Source organism: Miniopterus natalensis, chromosome 4 (genome assembly GCF_054644295.1).
Source record: "Miniopterus natalensis isolate mMinNat1 chromosome 4, mMinNat1.hap1, whole genome shotgun sequence".
NCBI lineage: Eukaryota > Metazoa > Chordata > Mammalia > Chiroptera > Miniopteridae > Miniopterus > Miniopterus natalensis.
In genome coordinates, this window is record NC_142084.1 from 76,487,644 (window position 1) to 76,509,946 (window position 22,303).

The 22,303-nt window shown below is 44.5% G+C and overlaps 1 protein-coding gene across 1 annotated transcript in view; it reads left to right on the forward strand.

Annotated features, from left to right (window-relative positions):
* DOCK5 (dedicator of cytokinesis 5) overlaps positions 1 to 22,303 on the forward strand; it is a 162,033-nt gene that overhangs the window by 85,903 nt on the left and 53,827 nt on the right. Inside the window, exons 11-18 of the mRNA XM_087816863.1 lie at positions 1,255 to 1,327; positions 4,623 to 4,765; positions 6,940 to 7,065; positions 12,296 to 12,420; positions 13,696 to 13,794; positions 15,038 to 15,110; positions 17,579 to 17,682; positions 18,599 to 18,782. Of these exons, the coding sequence (XP_087672989.1) occupies positions 1,255 to 1,327; positions 4,623 to 4,765; positions 6,940 to 7,065; positions 12,296 to 12,420; positions 13,696 to 13,794; positions 15,038 to 15,110; positions 17,579 to 17,682; positions 18,599 to 18,782 (927 nt within the window). The remainder of the gene's footprint in view (positions 1 to 1,254; positions 1,328 to 4,622; positions 4,766 to 6,939; positions 7,066 to 12,295; positions 12,421 to 13,695; positions 13,795 to 15,037; positions 15,111 to 17,578; positions 17,683 to 18,598; positions 18,783 to 22,303) is intronic.

A 22,303-nucleotide genomic window follows, 5' to 3' on the forward strand; every position in this document is an offset into this window, starting at 1 on the left:
TTTTTTGGGTGTTTTTTGTACAAATTTCTTTGCAGACTTCCATGAAAGGCTAACAGCAAGTTGATGCCATGCCCTACTTTCTACAGCCTTCTTCCACCAACATTTTTATTTTCCAAGCCTGACACTGCGTCGTGTGGGATACTTTAAGGAGGCATTTCGTTAGTTTTTCGTATGAGAATTGTCTCGTATCTCGGTATTTCTTTTAATCTCCAAACAGGTTATCTGGGGAGTGGATTGTGGAGCTAGTGTTTATGGCCAGATTGTAATTAGTTAACCGAGGATTGCCTCTTGCCATGGACCCTGCCTAATTTCAGCAGCTGGAGAGAGGCCCATTTACTACTGCAGACAGCAGGGGATAGTTAGGTGAAATGATTTGGCCCTCTTGGTTCATACCCTGGCTTTCACGCTTAAAATTTCTGACCTAGGGCAAGTTACTTACCTTGGCTGTGCGCAGTTTCTCATCTTTTAAAGTAGAGCTAATGATATCTGTATAAATAATGTATATGCAAGAGGCTTAGAACAGTACTTTATTTATTTATTTTAAATATGTCTTTATTAGTTTCAGAAAGAGGAAGGGAGAGGGAGAGAGAGCTATAAACATCAATGATGAGTCATTGATCGGCTGCCTCCTGCACGCCCCCTAGTGGGGATCGAGCCCGCAACCCGGGCATGTGCCCTGACCAGGAATTGAACCGTGACCTCCTGGTTCATAGGTCAACACTCAACCACTAAGCCACGCTGGCCAGGCAGAACAGTACTTTATTTATTGCTCTTCTTGCCCATAAAGAAGCAGACCACTCTAGGAGCATCCAGGTGCTGTGGCTTCCCTTTATTCATGTGTAAATCAGGTGAGAAAATGTCAGATCAAAGGCACAGCTGACCCTGTTTCTCTCCCAGGCCTGTTCTGTTGTCACTTGTGCCAAAAATGTGTGTTTTCTGGGCCTTTGAATGCAGGCTCGCTCAGAAGTTATCAGGGGGTCAGATCTCTCAAGAATGTAGCAACTGGGCCCTGTGGAACTTTGAAAAGGGAGTAGCCTGCAGGGTTATCTGAGAAAATCTAAGCCCCTGCAGGAGGGAGCTCCTGTAATTGCTCTTCTACGGGGCTGCCACGCTGGGAATCCTTGTTGGCAAAGAAATCAACGTCCCTTACGTGGAATCTGCCTTCCCCCGGTGCTCTGTGTTGCCGATACTCCACAGTGGCCCACCGAGGCCTGAAGTAATTAGTTTCTTTAATTAAGTTTATCTTCTTCCTAGTGATGGATATTACCGACATCATACACGGGAAGGTGGATGATGAAGAAAAGCAGCACTTCATTCCCTGTCAGCAGTAAGTCCTGTGGCATTTACCCCGGGTGACTTGAGGCCTGGGTCAGCGCTTTGAACGGCGTGTTCGCGCAGAAGCGGGTGCGGGAAGCACTGGCTTAGTTGGAGAAGGGTTGTCAGAGAGGAGCCGGCAGAGGCTGCATTCGAAGCCCGCGATGCTGGGCTCCAGTTACAGAGCGTAAACTGAACTCCCCTGACCCTCCCGAGGTGACCAAGGAAGATGAGGGCAAATCTGTGTCCGTGCCAGGAACCAGGGAGGAGAGGCGCCCTTCTAAGTGTCAGCCGCGCCAAAGACACCTGTACTTTGTCACCTGGAACAGGTGTCACAGGAGTCAGGGCATCCAGTAGGACAGCACAGGTTTTTGCAAACGGGCACATGCGCTTGGGCCACCTGAGACCTTGCTAGAGTGCAGGTGTGGCCCAGCAGGTCTGGTGTCCATCTGACAAGCGTCCAGGCGGTGCCAATGCTGCCAGTGTGGGGACCACACCTGGAGTGGCGAGGTTCAGGAGGTGAGAGAGCGAGGGCGGACTAATCCGTTTTCCTGCAAAGGGGGGGAAGGCCAGCCTGGGAGGACGCGCAGGGATGCCCTGGGAGCTGCCCCGCAGCCGCCTCCTGCTGCGCTCAGGAGCCGGCGCCCGCGTGGGCCGCTGCGGGGCTGCTGGGAGCACATCGCAGTCCCCATATCTCTGAAGAAGTGCCTGTGTGAGTGGGGGGACTGCCCCAGCAGCCGTGCTCTGCTGGCCCCGTGCTCAGGTGGTGGTGGCCTAGTGAGGCTGGGACGCTGCTGGGACTGACTCCTAACAGGAGGTGATTGTCTAAGCTAGCTTGTAGCTGTCACAGCACATCAGTATGGCAACCTGAGAATCCTGGAAACCAGCCCAAGGATATTTGAATTAATATATATTTTATTAGTAATAAATAACATGATTATATTATTTTAAAATTGTTTGGGAATAATAATAACAAATCAGCAGAGATAAAAACAAACTATGCAAAAAAAAATGAGAAAATCAGCTAACCATTTAAGAAACATAAATTAGAACCTTGTCTCACAGCTTACACCATTGTAAACCCTGATGATGAAGCATATACATAAGCCAAAATCTTAAAATACTCAGTTTTATATAATAATGATGTTTGAGTCCAACACCAAAGATTTGACTAAAAAAGAAAATTGATACGTTTAGCCACACAAAAATTTTAAACAACTTGTACATAGAAAAAATTTTACAAAATCTTTTTAATGTGTATGAAGTATGAATATTTTTAATACATAAAGAATTAATAGAAGTTCTTAAGGACATAAGAAGGACATAGACACACAAAGAAAATGGCCTATAAGTTCACTGAGAATCAATGAAATGCAAATTATACAGTGAGGTTTAGTTTTTGGCTTGACCAAATTTTAAAAATAATAAGATATCCAGTGTTGGGTGGGTGTAAGGAAACATATATTACTTATATGAATACTGTATTCGGTTGTCTGGTATCACACCACTTCCATACTGACCCACCAGAAACGTGGTGAGGTGAAACTTATCTGTAGCTTAGTGCTCATTTGAATTATGAGATAACTTTCAAATTCATGATAGCTGCTCCCAATATAATTATCTACATATATTTAAATACATTAAATAGATATATATTACATGTAATAAATGCATGTATATTAAAATATATTACAATTTTATATTAATATATTAAATTAAATGTATTACTATAGTAAATCAAATATGTTAATGTATCTTACATAATCACTAAATATTAAAAAATAAAATATAGAATAAACATGTTTAAATAAAAAATATATTAAGAGATAATATATTACTATATTAAATATGTACAAATATATCATTATATTTATGATAAATATAACTTTCTACCCATGAATTTTTTATTGTACAAATATTAATATACATTATTATATATGTTATGTATATAATATATATAAGTACTAATAGGAGCAGCATTCATGGCTATGAAAGTTATATGAAATATGATATATATATGTGCATGTGTAAGTAAAAGGGGCAGCATTCATGGATATGAAAGTTATTCTCCATATATGATATAAATATATCTAAAATAGGTATGGCATTATGGATATGAAAGTTATCGCAGATGTATTTCTGTATATTTGCTTCACCTGTAAGGGGGTTTCTTTCTTTGGTTGTGTGTCCCCTGCTGAATTTCTGCACCAGCTCTCGTCGAGCAGCTGTAGTGAAACAGTTGCCTGAGACCGTCCCCACCGTATCATAATGCCCGCTTTGAGTGTCGGAGGTGACCAGCCCTAATTTGATTACCGCTCATTGTAGGGCCAAAAGCCACTCTAAAGCTTTCACAATGCAAATTGCAGCCTCTGGCATTTAACTCCTAAGATTTATGGCAGCTGCTTTTATAACTTACCTCAAAAGCTGCAGAGTGTATTATAAGAGAGTTTTCCTGCTAGTCCATCTAAGAGAGTGTCATTTGAAAACGTGTATCCTGCTAGTCCATCTAAGAGAGTGTCATTTGAAAACGACTCAGATGACAGCAAGTCCACTTTTGAGCAACATATTGCATGTTGCCCCCTCTTGTCAGCATACAGGTCCGAAGCCTGCGGAGAAAGCTAGCCGGCGCAGTGCGCAGGAGCACCAAACCCAGCCAAGGAGACTGGGGGCCACTGTGCAGCCCAGGCGACGGGTAGTTACTGATAGCGCGGTGCTGTCAGGCCAGTGGGGGCTGTTTGCCTCTTCGATCGCCCGGCCTGAGCCTCGGCCCGATTGAAGTGAAGCTTGTTCGCTGGTGCCTGCACTGTTGCAACCCTAACTATAGTTTGTCGTCACATGGGAATCTAAGAGCACCCCCAAAGCCTCTGCATACACACTGCTCTTGTACGTTGCGTGTTGGCACTAGATGGGGCCTTCAAGGCATGTGATCAGGTCCATCTGCTTGCAGATGACACTGAGGCCCAGGGGGAGACCGGTGGAGCTCACTGCCGAGTAGAACCAGAACTGGAGGCCAGGTCTCCTGCCCCGTCCCCGGTGCTTCTCTAATTCCATTGCAGCGGCCTCTCCACTCACGGAGAGCATCAGGCATTGCTTTTGGTTTTACTTGTTAATATTTGGCCATCAGTTTTGTTTCTTCTTGGGTGTGTTTTTTCCTTCTTTGCCCCACGTCGTTTGCAAGATGAATTTGGTATCTAAGATAGGCACCCAATGGAAAAATAAGAAAAGATAGAAAGAGTCCTCTGTTTGCTGTGTTTAGTGCTACAGCGCCGTCCTCTTGTTTACTTACCTCTCACTTCTGACTTTCCCAGAATCGCCATGGAAACCTACATCCGGCAGAGGCAGCTAATCATGTCGCCTCTGATAACATCCCATGTGATTGGGGAAAATGAGCCGCTCACTTCAGTCCTGAATAAAGTGATAGCAGCGAAGGAAGTGAACCACAAAGGGCAAGGTACACAGCTATGTACTGAGCTGGGAGGGGCCGGGGGTAGGCACGCAGAGCTGGGGCCCTGGACTCCTGCCCTTTCATTGTCTTCCTCTGCTGTAAAACAGACCCTGCTGGGGACTGCCCGCCTCAGCTTCCCGCTGAAGGCAGTTAAGACTGAAGAGCACCCAGACTGACTCACACTGACTTGGATCACAGCTGTATTTTGTAAATTCTAAGGAACAAATTTTTATCCTATGACTTTCCTCACTTTTGTCTACCCTGCAATCCTTAGCTCTAGGTAAATGCACAGAGAATTTTGAGGATAATTATGTTCCACTCTCTGAATATGTTTATCCCATTACATTGCCTAAAATTGAGAGGAAGGAGATCAAAGCAATACAAAAGAATATGTATTAATATAAAATAAAATATAAAATATCTAGCAAAATGTTTTTAGTACTTCGTATGGTATGCTATTGACATCACTTTAACCTAGAGAAATTCTGCTTATTGAAACTGCACTTTAAGTTCAAAATAATAAGGAAAAATAGTTAAAAATTTTAAATTTAAATACCAAGATGGTGATGGTTTTGGGTGGGATAATTTTGAAGATGGCGTTACTTTTTTTTTAACCACCCTATACCTGCCTTCCAAAGTGGAGGCAATCAAAAGACACATTATTTTCAGCTTATTTAGTTTCCCATGTGTTAACAGTTATCCTGAGTGGGAAAGACATGTGAGGAATCATTAAAGAATTAAAACAAATAACTAAATATATTTCTGTTGCTTTGGAATTTCTAACCTTAGGATATAATTTGTTAGAGTGGAAAACACTTATACTAAATAGATTGCTCTGTATGTATAATTTCTTTTAACAAAACTGAAAAAAAAGATAATTTCTTCTTTTGCTGCTTAACAAAACAAGCACTTTTCAAATGTTTTTATGCTCTTCACAGATATTTTTTGTGGCTGCATAATATTCCATTGCTTGGATTTCAGAAAATGAAATCCCCTAGGAAAACACTTGTGTTCTCTAATTTGTCACCATTATAAATTTAAATAACTCTATTTGACTATCTTTATACATGCAGCTTTTTCCATATTCAGGATTGCCTCCCTCAAAACTTCCCAGAAGTAGGATTTCTGGGTCGAGTGATGGCAACAACCTTAAATCTGGAAACAGAAAGCTATAGATTTCTACCAGTGGCACTAATTACCATCTTGCGTGCTTTGCAAACTGATACTTAAAAAATGTTTCCTGTTTGAAAGGTAAAAAGTACGCTTCCATATAGTTCTCTTGAATTAAAAAAACCAACAACATGCCTCTTCATGGATTATCTAGCCTTCATGTGTATGTGAGTTTTCTAAAGTTTTCCCTCTCAGTTTTTATGAGCACTTTATATAATAAAGATAATCTGTCTTATTTAGGACATATATTTTCCAATTTTTGGTTTGCCAAATAGTTATAAAATTCTTGTACTTCCTTGTGAATTGTCTATTCATGCCTTATGTATTTGTGAGGATGTTAATGTTTTTTCTCCTAATGAGTGGTATAAATTCATAATTATTTATAAGTATTTCACCACTTTATAGTATACTTTTTAAGAATATAAAAACTTTCAGTTTATACATAGATAATTCTTTTTGCTTTTGTGACTTCGTTTCTCTACTTAGAAAAATGGTTCATTCTCAGACATTTAATAACTATACATTTATTTTTTTCTCTTAATTCCCTGTCTTTTTTCAATATTAGGAATTTATCTTAATGAAAATGTGAGGTGAGATATTAGATTCTGTTCTCAGTAGCAGCGCATTTTTGAAATTGTGTTTTTTTCGTGATTTGTTGTGCCTCTTTTGCTATATGTTATAGTACTGTTATAGTATCTCACCATTTCCATTGATTCACCTAACTTTTTACCACTAGTATCATACATTACTAGGGCTTTACAGCATTTTGGTGTCTGATAGGGGCTGTCTTCATTCTCTTTCCCCCCAAAGTAAACATATGTTCACTTCTCTGTCAGATTCTCAAGAAGTCCTCATGGAGTGTCATTAAAATGCTAAGTTAACTGGGGGAGAATTTTCATCCAGCAATACTGTGTCTGTATATCATTACAACATATTTTTCTCAGTGTTGGTGTGTGTGTATTATATAGATCATGCAGGGAACTAAAAGCCTATCTTTTATTTCTTTGAAGGACTTTGGGTGTCCTTGAAGCTATTGCCGGGTGACCTCACACAAGTTCAGAAGAATTTCTCACACTTGGTGGATAGATCCACAGCAATCGCCCGAAAAATGGGCTTTCCTGAAATAATACTTCCAGGTAAACACTTTGTCTGCTTCAGTCCCCTGTTCTGCTCCCTCTAGGATTTCCTTCCATGGAGTAGGTACTCCTAACAGCACAGGTGAAACCACACGATTTAGGTACCTGCTTTCAGTGGTACCCGGACAGCGGGAGATACAAACAGGGCTTCAGGCAGCACCTCAGAGAGCTGCCCGGTTGCCAAGGCCAAGACCAGCTTCTGAGCGAACTCAGAATGTTCTGTCCGCTCTCTTCCTTTATGTTCCGCACAAGCCCGTCCGCAGTGCTTCCCGAGACTGTCGTTAGGTTGAACTAAGTGGCACAGGTTCTCTGCTCCGAGAATAATCTGCGTCATTTGCACGGGCCTCTCCCGCGGTGATGTCACCAGCATCCTGGGCTCCTGGCTGGGAAACTCCAGCGAGGTGCCCGCTCAGCGAGGTCACCCTCTGCTTCAGTTGCTTCAGCTCCAACTGTGTTGCTGGCAGTCCCCATACTTGTGGTGACAAGAACATAAACCGTCTGCAGTTTCTTTAGTTTCACCTTATTTGCCACCATGTGTTGGTGATCTGCATCAGTATTCACTGATTTAACCCATTTAATGTCCTAATCTTCATATTAGTAAAAGGCAGTCAGTCATTCCCTCAAGGAACTTTATATAATATAATAAAGTTACCATTTTATTATATTATATCAATATTGTGTATAAAGTGTATAGTTATGAATAAATAGTAAAATATGAATATATGTATTTTATAGGTAGAACATATAATTTAATAATCTTGGGCATCTTAGAAAAATTCTAGAAAACTAAGCTCTTACCTATAACATGAAAATTCAGGTTCTTTTAAAGTAACACAAGGTCTTATTTCTCCTTTGTGAGATTAATGAGCAGTCATAATTTGTTGCCACGCACACTGTCTGCGTATAGTAGATATTAAAAGAATATTTGTGGAGTGAATGAATAGAAGAGCTATAAAGTGGAAATTTCCTGTTCTTATGAAAGAGGGTAGTTTTTCATCTGGGGTCCAGAGCCATTTCAGCCTGATGCATATTCATCAGCATTCTGGCGAAAATGCTGTCTTCCTGGTTGTTTTAAAAAATAAGTATTGGGCTTGGCCGGGCTTGGCTCAGCGGTTGAGCATCGACCTAGGATCCAGGTGATTGGGTTCAATTCCCGGCCAGGGCACATGCCCGGGTTGCGGGCTCGATCCCCAGTCGGGGTCGTGCAGGAGGCAGCCGATCAATGACTCTCTCATCATTGATGTCCCCCCACCCTCTTTTCCTCTCTATGAAATCAATAAAAATATATTTTAAAAAAAAAGTATTGGGCCCTGCTGGTGTGGCTCAGCGGTTGAGCATTGACCTATGAACCAGGAGGTCATGGTTCAATTCTGCGTGCAGGAGGCAGCCGATCAGTGACTCTCTCATCATTGATGTTTCTGTCTCTCCATCTCCCTTCCTCTCTCTGAAATCAATAAAAAAATATATATATATATTTAATATATCTTTATTGATTTCAGAGAGAGGAAGGGAGAGAGAGAGATAGAAACATCAGTGATGAGAGAGTCACTGATCGGCTGCAGCCCGCACCCCAGGCATGTGCGCTGACCGGGAATCGAACCCCGATCACCTGGATCCCAGGTCGACGCTCAACCACTGAGCCACGCCTGGCCGGGCAATAAAAATATATTTTAAAAAATAAAAAGCACTGGTAAAATTCCTACAATTGAAGATAGTTTTATTGCTACAGCAATACAGAAATCTGAAAAAAATAAAGTAGAGTTGTTTATTTTTTGGACAAAGTGAATTTATCTTTGAAATCCCGCTGGAAAGATTCTTTATATCAGTAGGATTGGGTCATAGACTGCCAGACGGCAGTAGACTTTAAAAATCATCTCGGCGGATGGTTCCCAGATGCTAGTCTTTGGATCACCTGGGAAACATTAGAATACAGATTTCCAGATTTTTCCAGAAACTTTGATTCCGTTCATAAGCTCAGGGCTCCCCGGGTGATTCTGGTGATGGGCCGGGTTTGAGAAATACAGACGTAGACCTAAGTCCCTCACCTGGGAGCTTCCTCTCATCGCCGTTTAAACAGGCTCTTTGCTGTACCCCGCTTTCCCCTCCAGGTGAGGCGCTCTTCCTTTGGGCTCCATCTTCACAGCTAGATCCCTGGAAGCGATTATGCTCCCTGCCTCTGTTTTCATACCTGCCAGTCACCCTGTGGCTGTCACTAGAGTCAGGACAAAGGATATTTTTTAACATAATGATTGGTTCTGGTATTTCTGCGGCATGTGACACTTGGTCACTCCCTTCTTGAAATCCTCCCCCTGCGTGGTCGGGGACCCACCTCTTCTCCCCCCCCCCCCCCCCCGCGGCCTCTCCTAGGACTCCCCCACCTTACCGCCTCCTGCCTCACCTTTCGGTGTCAGCTTTCCGCAGTATTTGGCCCTTACTCCCTGTATTAGTTTGCTGGGGCCACCACAACAAAGGACCACGGACGGGGTGGCTTAAACGACAGAAGTTCGTTTTCTCACTGTCCTGGAGGCTGGAGTCCAAGATGAAAGTGTCAGCAGGTTTGGTTTCTTCTGAGGCCTCTCTCCGTGGCTTCTGTATGCTCCCTTCTCTCGGTGTCCTTGTATGGTCACCTTTTAGTCTTCACACCGTCTGTGTCCTGATCTCTTCTTATAAGGACGCCAGTCATATTGGATTAGGGCCCAACACGTGACCTTATTTTACCTTAATCACATTTTTAAAGGGCCTATCTCCAAACACAGTCACATTTTGAGGTACTGAGGGTAGAGGCTTCAACATAAGAATTTAGGGGGACACAATTCAGCCCATAACAGGCCCCCTTTGCTTTTCATCTGCGTTCTCTCCCTAGGTGCTCTCATCTCCTCACTGGCCTCTGTGTGTTAGTTGCCTCCAAATCCATCTCTCTCACCCCAGGACCACTCCCTTGAACTCTGTCACCATCGATCCCACTACTTCCTGCCTCAGGACGTACGGTCCCCTGACTGGATCACTCTTTCTAACTCAGAATTCCCGTTTGGAACTTGTAACCTTGCGCATCTACGCCTGGATCTTCGCTTGAGTTTTATCTAAGAGAATGGCACAGAGAAAAAGCCTGAAAGTCACCCTTGACCCCTCCCTTTCCTTTACACCTCACTCAAAATTTCTGGGTAAGACCTGCCAGTTTTACCTTTAAAAGGCCTCGTATAGCCGCAGCCTTCTCTCCGTCTCCATTGCGCCACCCGAGCTGTAGCTGCTCTCATCTCTTCCCTGCACAGCTGCCGTCTCTTCCTAACTGGCTTCCCTGTTTTGCTTGCTTGGTCTTACCTCGTTTTCTCTGCTCCACGCTGCAGCGTGAGTGAGCTTTTACGAAAACCCACCTAATTTTGTCCCACGCCTCCCATGTTGAAAATATTTTGATGACTTCTGTTCTCTACTTAGGATTCGGCACGAATTCCTAGCTTGGCCTCTAAGCTTAGGGAGACTCATCTCTTGTCTGCTCCGTAGCCTCGTCTCATGCCAGACCCCGCCCCGCACTGTGAGCACTTCCATCATTGGTTGTAGACCCCTGGGCCTTTGCACATGCTGCTGTCACTCTCTCTTGCTCTCAGCCCTCCAATAGCAGCTCAAAGGAAAGATGCCCCTGTGTTCCGGACAAGGTTGGAACTTAGGGTTATGCTTTCACAGAGCCTGGCCTATTCCCTGGTACATGATGATGCATTGCATTGTGTGATTTTCTGATAAGGCCTCTGTCCCCACGAGACTGTGAGCTGCAGGAGAGTGAGGCTGGTGCGTGTGGCTCACATCATCTCCCACACACTCAGGACAGTGCTTGGTACAGAGTAGGTGCTCAGTCGGTGTTTCAAACGAATATTATCTTATCTGATTGTATCATCGTTTATTCTACCAGCTGTTTATGGTTGGAAACTGAGGGACTTTCCCAGTTTTCACTTTCACGAACAGTATCATAATGAATAGCCTTATGGATAATCATGACCCACACTTTTACTTGGAAACAAAATTACCAGTGAAGTTGTGGTGTCAATTAAGGCTTTTGACACAAACTATAACTTCCCCATTGACAAAGAATATATCAGGATTTATGTTAAGATTTTATTTTATTTACTTTTTAAATATATCTTGATTGATTTCAGACAGAGGAAGGGAGAGGGAGAGAGAGAGATAGAAACATCAATTATGAGAGAGTCATTGATCGGCTGCAGCCCGCAACCCGGGCATGTGCCCTGACCGGGAATCGAACCCCGATCACCTGGATCCTAGGTCGACGCTCAACCGCTGAGCCACGCCCGGCTGGGCTCTGTTAAGATTTTAAACTATAATATATAAATAAGCCCCTTTCCTTCACCTTACCAGTTGTGAGCAATATCTTAACTTTTCCCCAGTCGGATAAGCGATGGAAATGATGTGTTGTAAATGTGCACCTTGATTTCCTTGTGGTGCCCTTAGGATTTTATTTCTCACCCTGGGAGGCAGTTTAATACAGTACAGATTTTGGAGTCATTTTTACAGTATCGAGTCTTTCCACTAGGAACTTGGCTTGCCTTTCATGCAGTCCAGGTTTCATTTATGTGTCTCAATAACATTTAGGTTTTTCTTCACTATGGGGTGGTGGCTACACATTTACTAATTAATTCATTTTTAAAAGTTTGTGCTGGTTAATCAAAAATATGACAAGCAGAAATTATTCTGATATTGGTAAAAACAATGAAGCTGATTTGAATAAACGTCATGTATTTCATAGACTTTTAGAAGTAGTGTCAATCTCATCAGGTTGTTTTATGGATTAAATAAATTCTTGCATATAAGACACTTTGAGAAGTGCTTAGCACATAGTAAGCACTCAATAAATAGTAGCTTTCATTATTTTCAGATGCATTAAAATACCACACTTTTGAAGGCATTATTGAAAAAAAAATGCCACTATCACCTAATAAAATACATCATGTACTTTAGTAGACAGCAATTATTAAATAGAGGAAAGACTACTATTGAAGAGTTTATTTTTTAAAAACTGCATGTCAGAGGCACTCGAGTCTGTATGGAAAGGTAGAGTGAGTCATCGGGAGAGAACTACACATGTAAAAAGTGCTGTATGAATGTTTCACTACAAAATCAGACCTGGCAACCCCTAGTTTACTTATAGTTTATCTTATTACATCCTGAAAATTAAAAGTGACTTCCCTCAGCACCATTCACAGGACGGGTTGTCATGTTACAGGAGATGTTCGAAACGATATTTATGTCACCCTGATCCACGGGGAGTTTGACAAAGGGAAAAAGAAGACACCCAAGAATGTGGAGGTGACCATGTCTGTATGTGACGACGAGGGCAACACCTTGGAGGTATGACCATGGCCCAGGAATGCCGCGGCCACCCTGCCCCTCTTCACAACACCCCGGGACTCCTGGCCTGGTGGGGATCTTGCCCCACAGGCGTGTGCATTTGGCTTTTCATAAGGAAAACATGTGAAACCTGTTAAAATTTGTAATTAGCCATGACCAGTTTTAGTAAGAAACCCATTTAGACTCTTATTTTTCTACTTCTCCTGGGCTAAGAAATGTCTCAAGCCAGTATGAGGAAGCTGCAGCTCAGAACCAGCAAGTTGTTTTCTCAGGGAAGCACAGGAGGTGCTGCGGAGCTAGGAATGGCTCCAGGTAGCCTGGCTCTCCGCCCGGGGTGCCTCCAGCTCTCCATATGGAGCAGCGCATCGTGATTCTGACCTCAGGGGGACTGACAGGCAGGTGGCTTTATCTCGGCCCACATCTGGCTCCACGTGTATGAGCCATGGTCACCTGCTTTGGAATCTAAGAATCAGCTGCTCCTCACTCAGCTCACCGCGTGCCTCCTCACGCAGTCACGGGGGAGGACGGAGGGGGGACAGCAAGGCACACGGCCTGCCACTCCCCTTGGATATTCAAGCCTTCCAAGGAAACAGTTGACTAAGTCACGTAGCACCCTGCGGTATGGGACAAGCAGAACGCTGTGCGCCATGGCGCAGGGGTGATTTGTCTGTGCTATTGATAGAGCCCCTTTGCCCATGAGTTCAGGTGTCCAAGTCGGTCATTTCACAGCTCTGCTAACCAGCTGGGACGCGTCCCCTTGAAGCCTGGTTTTACTGAACTACATGGTTCGTTCCTAGGAAAAGACACAGCCCTGAGTTTCAGTGAACAGGCTGTACCTGTGTGTCCTCCAAGCAGGGTGCACACAGGCCCTTGCACAGCGGTGGGCCTGGGCCTGGGCCTGAGCCTGAGCCTGGGCCTAGGCCTGAGCCTGAGCCTGAGCCTGATCCTGAGCCTGAGCCTGAGCCTGTGCTGGTGCCTCAGCTGCTGCTCACCCTTGCTGGGCCCTGGGGAGGGGAGAGAGAATAAAAGTGCCAGCAAAGAGGAGTGTTGGGCGGGTGCTGGGCCCCTTAGCGATGACCACACTTAGACCCTCAGGGGAAGTCATAGAAACTCATTGGTACTCTGCTCTTCATTCCCAGATGTGATCAGTGTGTGCATGCCAGTGCCAGGCGCGTGCCGGCCATGTGGGGCACATAGGGTCATGCATGGCATGCGGGGCACTCTTACTGTTCTAGATAACATTGTCCCCTCCTGATTTTTTCTCTCCATCTGCAGAAAGCCATTCATCCCGGCGCTGGCTACGAAGGCATTTCAGAGTACAAGTCGGTAGTCTATTACCAAGTCAAACAGCCCTGTTGGTATGAGACTGTCAAGGTGAGAATGAGACTCCTCTCCGACATTAAACCTCCTTTGCACGCCTGCCTTCCTTTCACCTACAAATCATCCCTACGTTATCGGGAAGTGTTCGATAGGCTGTGCTGTGCAGTAAGAAAGGAACTGGTCATTACCATCCTGTACGAGAGCATTTGTCTTTAAGAGACTCAGATTTCTTAAACCACATGCTCCTTCATGGATGTGTAGAAACATGACTAGAGAGACTGGTTGTAATGACGTAATGGCTGCCAAGGTGGTCCAGACCCCAAAGGAGATTTTCTTCTTGGCCTCTAACCTAGTTTTCTGGGCCTCTTTTCAGTGTAAATATGTATATTATGAACTCCAAAGTGCTTTTCCGAGCATCGTCTCATGCGAGCTCTCAGTAGCCCTGTGGCTAAAACATCCCCTGCTGTAGGCCCTTCTGATGAGACTCAGAGAAGGTGAGTGGCTTCCCAGGTCCCGTCGCCTCCTCGTGTCCGAGCCTAAACCGGAGCCCACTTCTGAAGGCCAGGCGCCATCAGCTCTTTCTGACTGTCCAGGGCTTCTGAGCTCTCCGTAGAAAACTCAGAAAATACACATTTACGTTACTATCTCAATTCAGAAGTAACTGTTGTCCACAGTTCCGTATACTTCAGGTGTTTTCAATTATGCTGTTTATACAAATTTATATTGTGCTTTTAAGAACTTCTTATCTCGAAGCCTTAGTTACTCAGAAGTGTGTCTTTAGATCCTGGCTTAGTATTGCATCATACAGTCATTCCAGGATTGATTGAACCGTTTGCCATAAGTTCTCTGCTCTTCTCATTGCCTCGTACACCTGTCTTTCCTGCCTCCCATCTTTAAGCAGCAGAAGTCTCCCTTGTCCCTAGTAGATACCTTTTCCTTCTATTTATAGACCGGAATCATTACCATATAAATAAACACCTTGCGGCCTGAAAGGTCCTGTATGAACCTCAGAGTGCTGGTGTTTTCTCTCTGAAGTATTTCCTGTTTCAAACTTGAGGAAATACTAGAAACTTGTAATATCTCCATTCTCAGAATCTATGATAAACAGCAAAGGTGGTCTTCTCCTGAGAGACTTTTGGCTTGAAAGTAGCTAAATCTCCTTTGAATGAAACCTTCCGCCAGATCTCCCTTTACAGGAATTAGTGCTGTGACAGGATGCTAAAAATGAGCCTCGTTCTGTAAAATGAGCTATGAATACAAAGTAACGTGTGTAAACTCCCCGTTTCTTGTGATGCAGGTGTCCATTGCTATAGAGGAGGTCACTCGCTGCCACATAAGGTTTACCTTCCGACACCGATCGTCTCAAGAGTGTAAGTGCCGGGAGGTCCGCGACATTTCCCTAAGAAGCATGCTTGCTCTTGCTTGGCAGTGCTTTCGTGGGTCTGGAGAGCAAGATACTTGCAAACGAGATACTTGGCATCTTCATTTCAGAACCCACTGGTGCTAAGGAAATGAGAAGAAAAATGCATTTTTCTGGGCTTCTAAGATCTGTGGTATTATTCTATATCTGAATTTCCCCAAAATGTGTTCCGTGAACACTAAATTTTATAAGATGCTAATAGATGCTCTACGACAAAAAAGGGTTTCACAGGGATGCTATCTATCTTAGCTCCCTTTTAAACACACTGTGTGCTGCCATATTGCTGAAAAGTCCCGCAGCAACAAAACTATTTCATAGGAAATTGTTTAATCTGTTGTCTCCCGAAATTACTATTTTTCCCATCTTAAGTCTTAGAGTACAGATAATGAAGTGGCTGCCCTAAAGTGTGAATGGAGAAGAAATTTGATTGCTTTCAGATTGATCACAAAAATTCTTGCAATTGTCTTGTTCTCATTAAGCGCTGCACAAAAATGCAATTCTTTATTTCAAACTGGAGGTGGTCGTCCCATGTACGTGGCAGACTGCAGGCCAGGCCCTGGGTACATATCAGGTCATGAGACACGACCACTGCTCTGAAGAGCCTCTGTGGTCCTGTTTGGAGGTGAGCAGGGAAGCATGTGATTAAGTTCAGAGCAGTGATACGGGCTCCAGCAGCAGACAGCTGTCAGGAAACACGGAGCTCAGCACCTCACCCCCCTGGGGATTCATGCGTAAGATTTCCTACGTCTTAGGTGAGACTTGAAGGTGGCGAGAAGTTAGCCCAACAAAGGGTGACAGTGGAGAAAACTGTTTGAGAACCGAAGCCAGCTCAGAGCTGAAGTGGGAGCAGGGGGGCAATCATAATTTCAGGTTGAGCCCACATGAAATACTTTGTCAGCCAATTCCAAGGGGTCAAATACCAGCAATTTCTTATGGCTCTATACAGTACGAAGCTAGCATTTATCGAGCCTCAGTTTGTACCTGATACTCAGTAAAGCTCTATTTACAAACCATCTGGTTTATATCCATGATAATCTGATAAAGTATATACTACTTTTATTCACATTTATATATAAAGAAATGGAGCACAGAGAGGTTAAGTACTTGGCCAAGTTCACACCGCCAAGAATCATTAGAGCCTGGGTTGGCAACCGCAGTCTGCTTCCAGGAGGGCTGGAGCCAGATCCTCAAAGAGGAAGGCTCTTTCGAGCCATGTATGGAGGAGCCTTGAAAGGGTGTTTGATGGGTGGTGGTTTGGTATATATATAGCAGCTTTATTCATAATATCCTTATATTGCACATAGCCCAGGTGGTCATCAAAAGGAGAATGGAACCCTAGCTGGTTTGGCTTTGTGGTTAGAGCCTCAGACTGTGGACTGAAGGGTCCCCTGTTCGATTTCAGCCAAGGGCGCATCCCTCGGTTGAAGGATCCCTGGCCCTGATCGGGATGCCTGTGGGAGGCAACCATTCGGTGTGTCTCTCTCACATCGATGTTTCTCTCTCTCCCCCTTCCACTGTCTCTGAAAAGCAATGGAAAAAAATACTCTCAGGTGAGGATTTAAAAAAAATAAGAAGAAGAGAGGAGTGGATAACCAGGTTGTAGCCTAATCACACAGTGCATTGCTGTAAGCAGCCTGGGGATGCAGGAGTCCCAGCAGACCTGGAGCTGTGCCTGTGGTGAGAACAGGCCGGGAGTTACCCCAGCCGTCGCATCAGGTCAGGGATGCAGTGAGCTCGGACCTACAGGCCAGGAAGGAGGTGCCCTGCTTCCCAGGGAGGCTCAGCCCTCCTCGCCAAATGCCTCAGTGCACACATACCCACATCTCCTGGCACTCGGGCTGCTGTCGCGGAGGCAAGAGTTGAGTAGAAACCTCATGAAAGAGTTTTGGAGCGGGGTCATTGACTGTTTAGGTTTGATTGTGTAGATCTCACTCCAGCTATAGTGGAGAGAAAGTGATGGGTGGGTAAGAGCTAGAGACAGAGACACTGGTGAGGAAGGTCTTGTGGAAAGAGAGGGAAGAGGTTGAGGTGGCCTGGCCTTGGGTAGGAACTGAAGGGAGGGAGAGACAAGGCACAGGCTCCAGAGGTGTTCAGTACGTGGGGATGACACAGGGCGGAGTCGGTGTCAGCACTCACATTTCTGGTTTAGATCATCGAAGGGTTGCTGGGCTCATTCATCTGTAAACCTAGGGAGAGGAACATATTGGAGGAACCAGAAGATTTCGGTTTGGGAAGTATTCCCTTTGAGGAGCCTGTGGCACACGCAGCACGCGTGACTTATCGTAACTTGCTGAACGGTGCTGGTTATGGTGCAACTGAACAGCCTGCTGCAGAGCAAAATGTGGAATCGGCCATCATAGCCATCGCTTTCTGATCAGCTTTCTGCACTGCTCAAACCCGGTTTTTCTGTCTTTTCAGCCAGAGATAAATCGGAGCGAGCGTTCGGGGTGGCCTTCGTGAAGCTGATGAACCCAGATGGCACCACCCTGCAGGATGGGAGGCATGACCTGGTGGTTTATAAGGTGGTGCTAACAGAATGAGGCTCAGAAAATTGCTGAGGAAATAGTTACTCCTGAAATCGGTCCTGAAGGTTCCTTTCAGACTTATGTGTATAAACATCAAAAATTTCTCTAGAGCTACCTGTCTCTGCCCCCTTTAAGTGTAGAACCCCAGAGGGCTACATCCCACAGGCTGTGTGGTCTCCCACCCCCTTTTCTGGAGAGTAGGTTGATTTATCAGTTTGCCTCCCTCCCCTGCACATGGCGCCTGGGGCTCCCCTCTTGCCATCTCCCCTCTGTGTCACCCTGCGTGGAGTGTAGACGGTTGCACTGTTGGGCTTGGTTAGAGTGTGGTGGGTGTGGTAGGATGTGGTTTTCATATCAGCCTGAGCCAGGTACCCCCTTCTCGGCTGTCGGGCCTCGCTTCCTTCCCTGACAGTTTTGGCCTCTAACTGCCGCAGGGCTATCCTATCTACTGAGATTTTAGAGTAGGGTGTAGATGCTGGAAGATCTCATCCATCCAACAGTATCATGGAGTTGGCAGCTTTTTTGAGGCATATATACCTGATCTGTATTTTATAAGCTACTATTAGCCCATAAGTAGTTTCGGAGGGCAGGGCAAGCTAGTTCTTCCCAGCGACCCCAGTCTACCCAATGACGTATAATCGTGACCATTTAGGGGTTCAAGAAATGAAATCCAACCTTATTGTTTAGTATTATTTCGTTATAGCAGAGACCTAGGCTGTTCTTAGTCTAGCTCACAACTTACTCCCATGTTTATTCAGTTTGGAAATTGTTTCTGGGCCCCCACTCTGGGAGGGTATCGCAGTGTATCAGCGCAGGAAGGGACCTCATTTCTTATGCTGGGAAGGTACTGTTTTCCCTGGCATGGAAGAGGCTTTGCCCATTGTTTGGCATTCCTGACATGCTGCCTTTTCAGGGAGATAACAAGAAAATGGAAGATGCTAAGTTCTACCTGACCCTGCCTGGAACCAAAGCAGAGATGGAAGAAAAAGAGCTCCAAGCATCCAAAACCCTGACCAGCTTTACTGCAACCAAGGAGAGTACGAAAGATAGTTTTCAGGTTGCCACCCTCATCTGCTCCACAAAGCTCACCCAGAACGGTAGGTGTGGGGACCACGGTGACAGCAGCGTGAGTTTTCTGCTTGGTCTTCCTGGGACCTCGGGTCAGCTTCAGGGGCTGGACCACGTGGGGCCACATCTTCTGAAGTGGGATGCTGGGCGCTTCGGCTTCTGCTCTCTGCTCTTCGCGTGAAGCTCTGGGTCTACAAGGTGTCCCCACCACCCAGCTGAAGCTCCTTCTCCGGTTTTGTTGTTCATCTTTCAAACGGGATGAAAAGCATTTGGGCATTTTTTAAATATTGTCAAACCTCTAAATGTATTTATTAACAGGGCCCACTCAGGTTTCTTTTCTGGATTTTATGACAGTATTTACTAAATGAAGTCTGAGCATATGGGAGAGTCAGGTTAGTCCTGACCTCTACTGTAGCAACCTTTAGACTTCTGTGCAAGTCTGTTGACAGTTGTTGTAAATTGGCATTTGTCATGCTACAAATTCTTTATAACTGACTTAATCATTTGCCATTTTTCAGCTTATGTACTGAAATGAACACATCCTATGGGGGGGGAAACGCTTTAAATTACGAACTCTATTCAAATTATGGCTTAAAGTGGGGTCCTATTCTGTACAAAAGAAATTAAGAATTTAATTTATGTAAAATTAGAAAGTCTTATGTTTCTTTCCTTCAAGGCTGCAAAGAACTCTGATAATGTGTCCTGTGTAATATATGTAACAAGCGATGTTGGTAGTAAGGGGGAGGACACTGGCAGAGAAGTAGAATCAGTCTCCTGCCCACACAGGTATGGCCAAGAGCGGGGAGGGTTCCCTGTTAGAGTTCCGTCTTTCCCCCAGATAGTCCTCTCTTTCCCATTTTCCCCTAAGCAGTCTTTTTTTTTTTTTCTTCTTTTTTTTTTTAATATGTCTTTATTGATTTCGGAGAGAGGAAGAGAGAGATAAAAACATCAGTGATGAGAAGGTCACTGATCTGCTGCCTCCTGCACACCCCACACTGGGGATCGAGCCCGCAACCTGGGCATGTGACCTGACCGGGAATCGAACCCTGATTTCCTGGATCATAGGTCGATGCTCAGCCGCTGAGCCACGCCCGGCCAGGCACCCAAGCAGTCTTAAATAATATCCTCCCGCAAGAAGGTTTAAGGAGGCAAGCTGATCTAAACCAGAGAGAAGCGAACTCCTTCGGCGTGGATGTAAAAGATAAAGAACCAATGTAATTTGTTCTGAGAAAGAAGAAGCTGGGGAATATTAATAAGCCATCCATCTCTGGGGGCATTTCCTGATCAAGAGGGAGTCATTCTCTTACATAGACCGTGACCAAAGGCATTTCTTCTTGCCTTAGAAGGACTATTCAGACTCAAAGGTTAAAAGCCACTGGCCCTTGTAGACTCTTTATTAATTTTTTCAAAACAAGAACAGACCAGTGTACATGGAATTATTTGTTGCTGGGCCCAGATGGAGGGTGAGGAAAGATTTGTTGTTCCAGGAAGGGAGAAGGGATTCGAGTTCCTGCAGGTGTGGGGCCTGGTGCCAGGTGGTGCACAGTCATGCAAACCCTAGCACAGGGAGACGCCAGCATTGTCATTAGTAACCTCAGCTTACTGCCCAGAAAGTTGAGTTAAAATGCTAAGATATTTTGCCTAAGATCATAAGTGGTGGTCTTGGGTCTGAAACTAGATATATAACTTCAAAGCGTATGGTTTTTGTTTCTTTTCTTTATTAAATGTTATGGTTTCTAATCCTTTCCCCAGGATATTCACTATTCTAAATTTGAGGATTGTCATTTAGAGTATCCTGAATTCTTACATACTTCCCTTGGGGATAGAAATTAGGGCAACTTTGGGTAGCATTTGATAATACCTAGTGCAGTCGAAGATGATCATTCCTGATGATCCAGAAATTCTAGTCCCGTCTTAGAGCTCAGAGAGGTTACTGCACCTAGATACCAGAAGACACATGGGAATATTCATAGCAGAACTTTTTGTGACTGCAAAAAATTAGAAGCAACCCGAATGTTTGTTGACAGAATGAATAAAAAATCATGGTACATTTATACAAGGGGATAGATATTATGCAGCAATGAAAGTTAGCTAGAGCTGTAGGCATCAACCTGTGTGGATCGCAGAAACGCAGTTAGTCCAGGGCTGTCTCCAAACACTGTGCTACCACTTTTCTGGCCCCAAGACCTGTGATTCGCCAGATGCCAACTGGATTCCTAATGTGAGCAGTGATGTGCCTTACAAACATCCTCAGGGAGCACACTTCGGGCTGATCGATGGGCTCTTTGCAAGTGCTTTAAGCTGCTGGGTGACTGGAGTGTGTAAATCTTTTTTCTCAGGCAGCAGTGAGTGGAGTGAGATATAGATGCTGTGGGACCATTGACTAGCCTGTGATAGAAGTAGAGATGCGAAGATGGAAGTTTACAGTGCTAAGCGGACAGGCCTAGCATGATGCCTGTTATTAAGTACGGGAGGGAGGGAGGGAGGGAGGGAGGGAGGAAGGAAGGAAGGAAGGAAGGAAGGAAGGAAGGAAGGAAGGAAGGAAGGAAGGAAGGAAGGAAGGAAGGAAGGAATTGAATAATTGCACTGAGCACATGACAGCTTCCTCAGGGCTACCAGTTCTCTTTTCAGCCACCCATTCATTCAGTCTTTCATCAAACATGTATTGAATACCTAGTAGTACCTAGCAGCGTGGCAGAGTATAAGAACGAAAGCAATATGATTCCTCAAGTGGCTCAAATCCACGGGAAGAGAGAAAGAGATACCAAGTGTGTCTTTATTATTTGATATTTTATGGATATGGATATGTGGGAAGGAGTGCCCACTGCAGAGAGTGATTGGGAAGTTCTTCCCAGAGGGAATGAAGTTTGAGATGGGTCTTGAAATTTAAGTAGGGGCTTACAAATACATAGTAGTTGGGTGCATTTCAGACAAAGAGAAGACTGTATGCAAAGACCTGGGGCTATTTGAGAGCATGCCATAGTGTGGGGGGTAGGGGACTGATCTGTCTGACTGCTGAGGGGTGAGAAGAGAACGGCAGGTGATGTGCTGGCAGGAGGGCCATCGGTGGGGCCTTACTGCTGTGGGTAGTATTGGGACTTCATTCTGTTGACAGTGGAGAGTCTCTAGGCACTGGGTTTTGGAGACTTCCAAGGGACTAAGCAATATGCAAGCCAGTGGAACAAACACCTGTGAGGCAGAGGGACTATTCTAATGAACAGTGTATGTTTTCAACTACATATATATATAGATATATAGATATATAGATATATAGATATATAGATATATAGATATAGATATATTTCTATAACTCCATTGATTAAAAAGTATTTGTTGCTGCTTTTACTAGATAAAGTTCTGTTAATAATAATAGTAATGTGATGTTTTAAACAAAATGGTAAAATAGTAACCGCCCAGATGCCTGCTATATTTCCATGGGACACTTAAGTGGCTCAACATTCATTAAAGCTGAAAGCGGCTTAAAGATTCAAAAGCCTACATTTTAAATGCACAGTCATCTCAAGACTTTTGTCCCGGATTCACCCCAAGG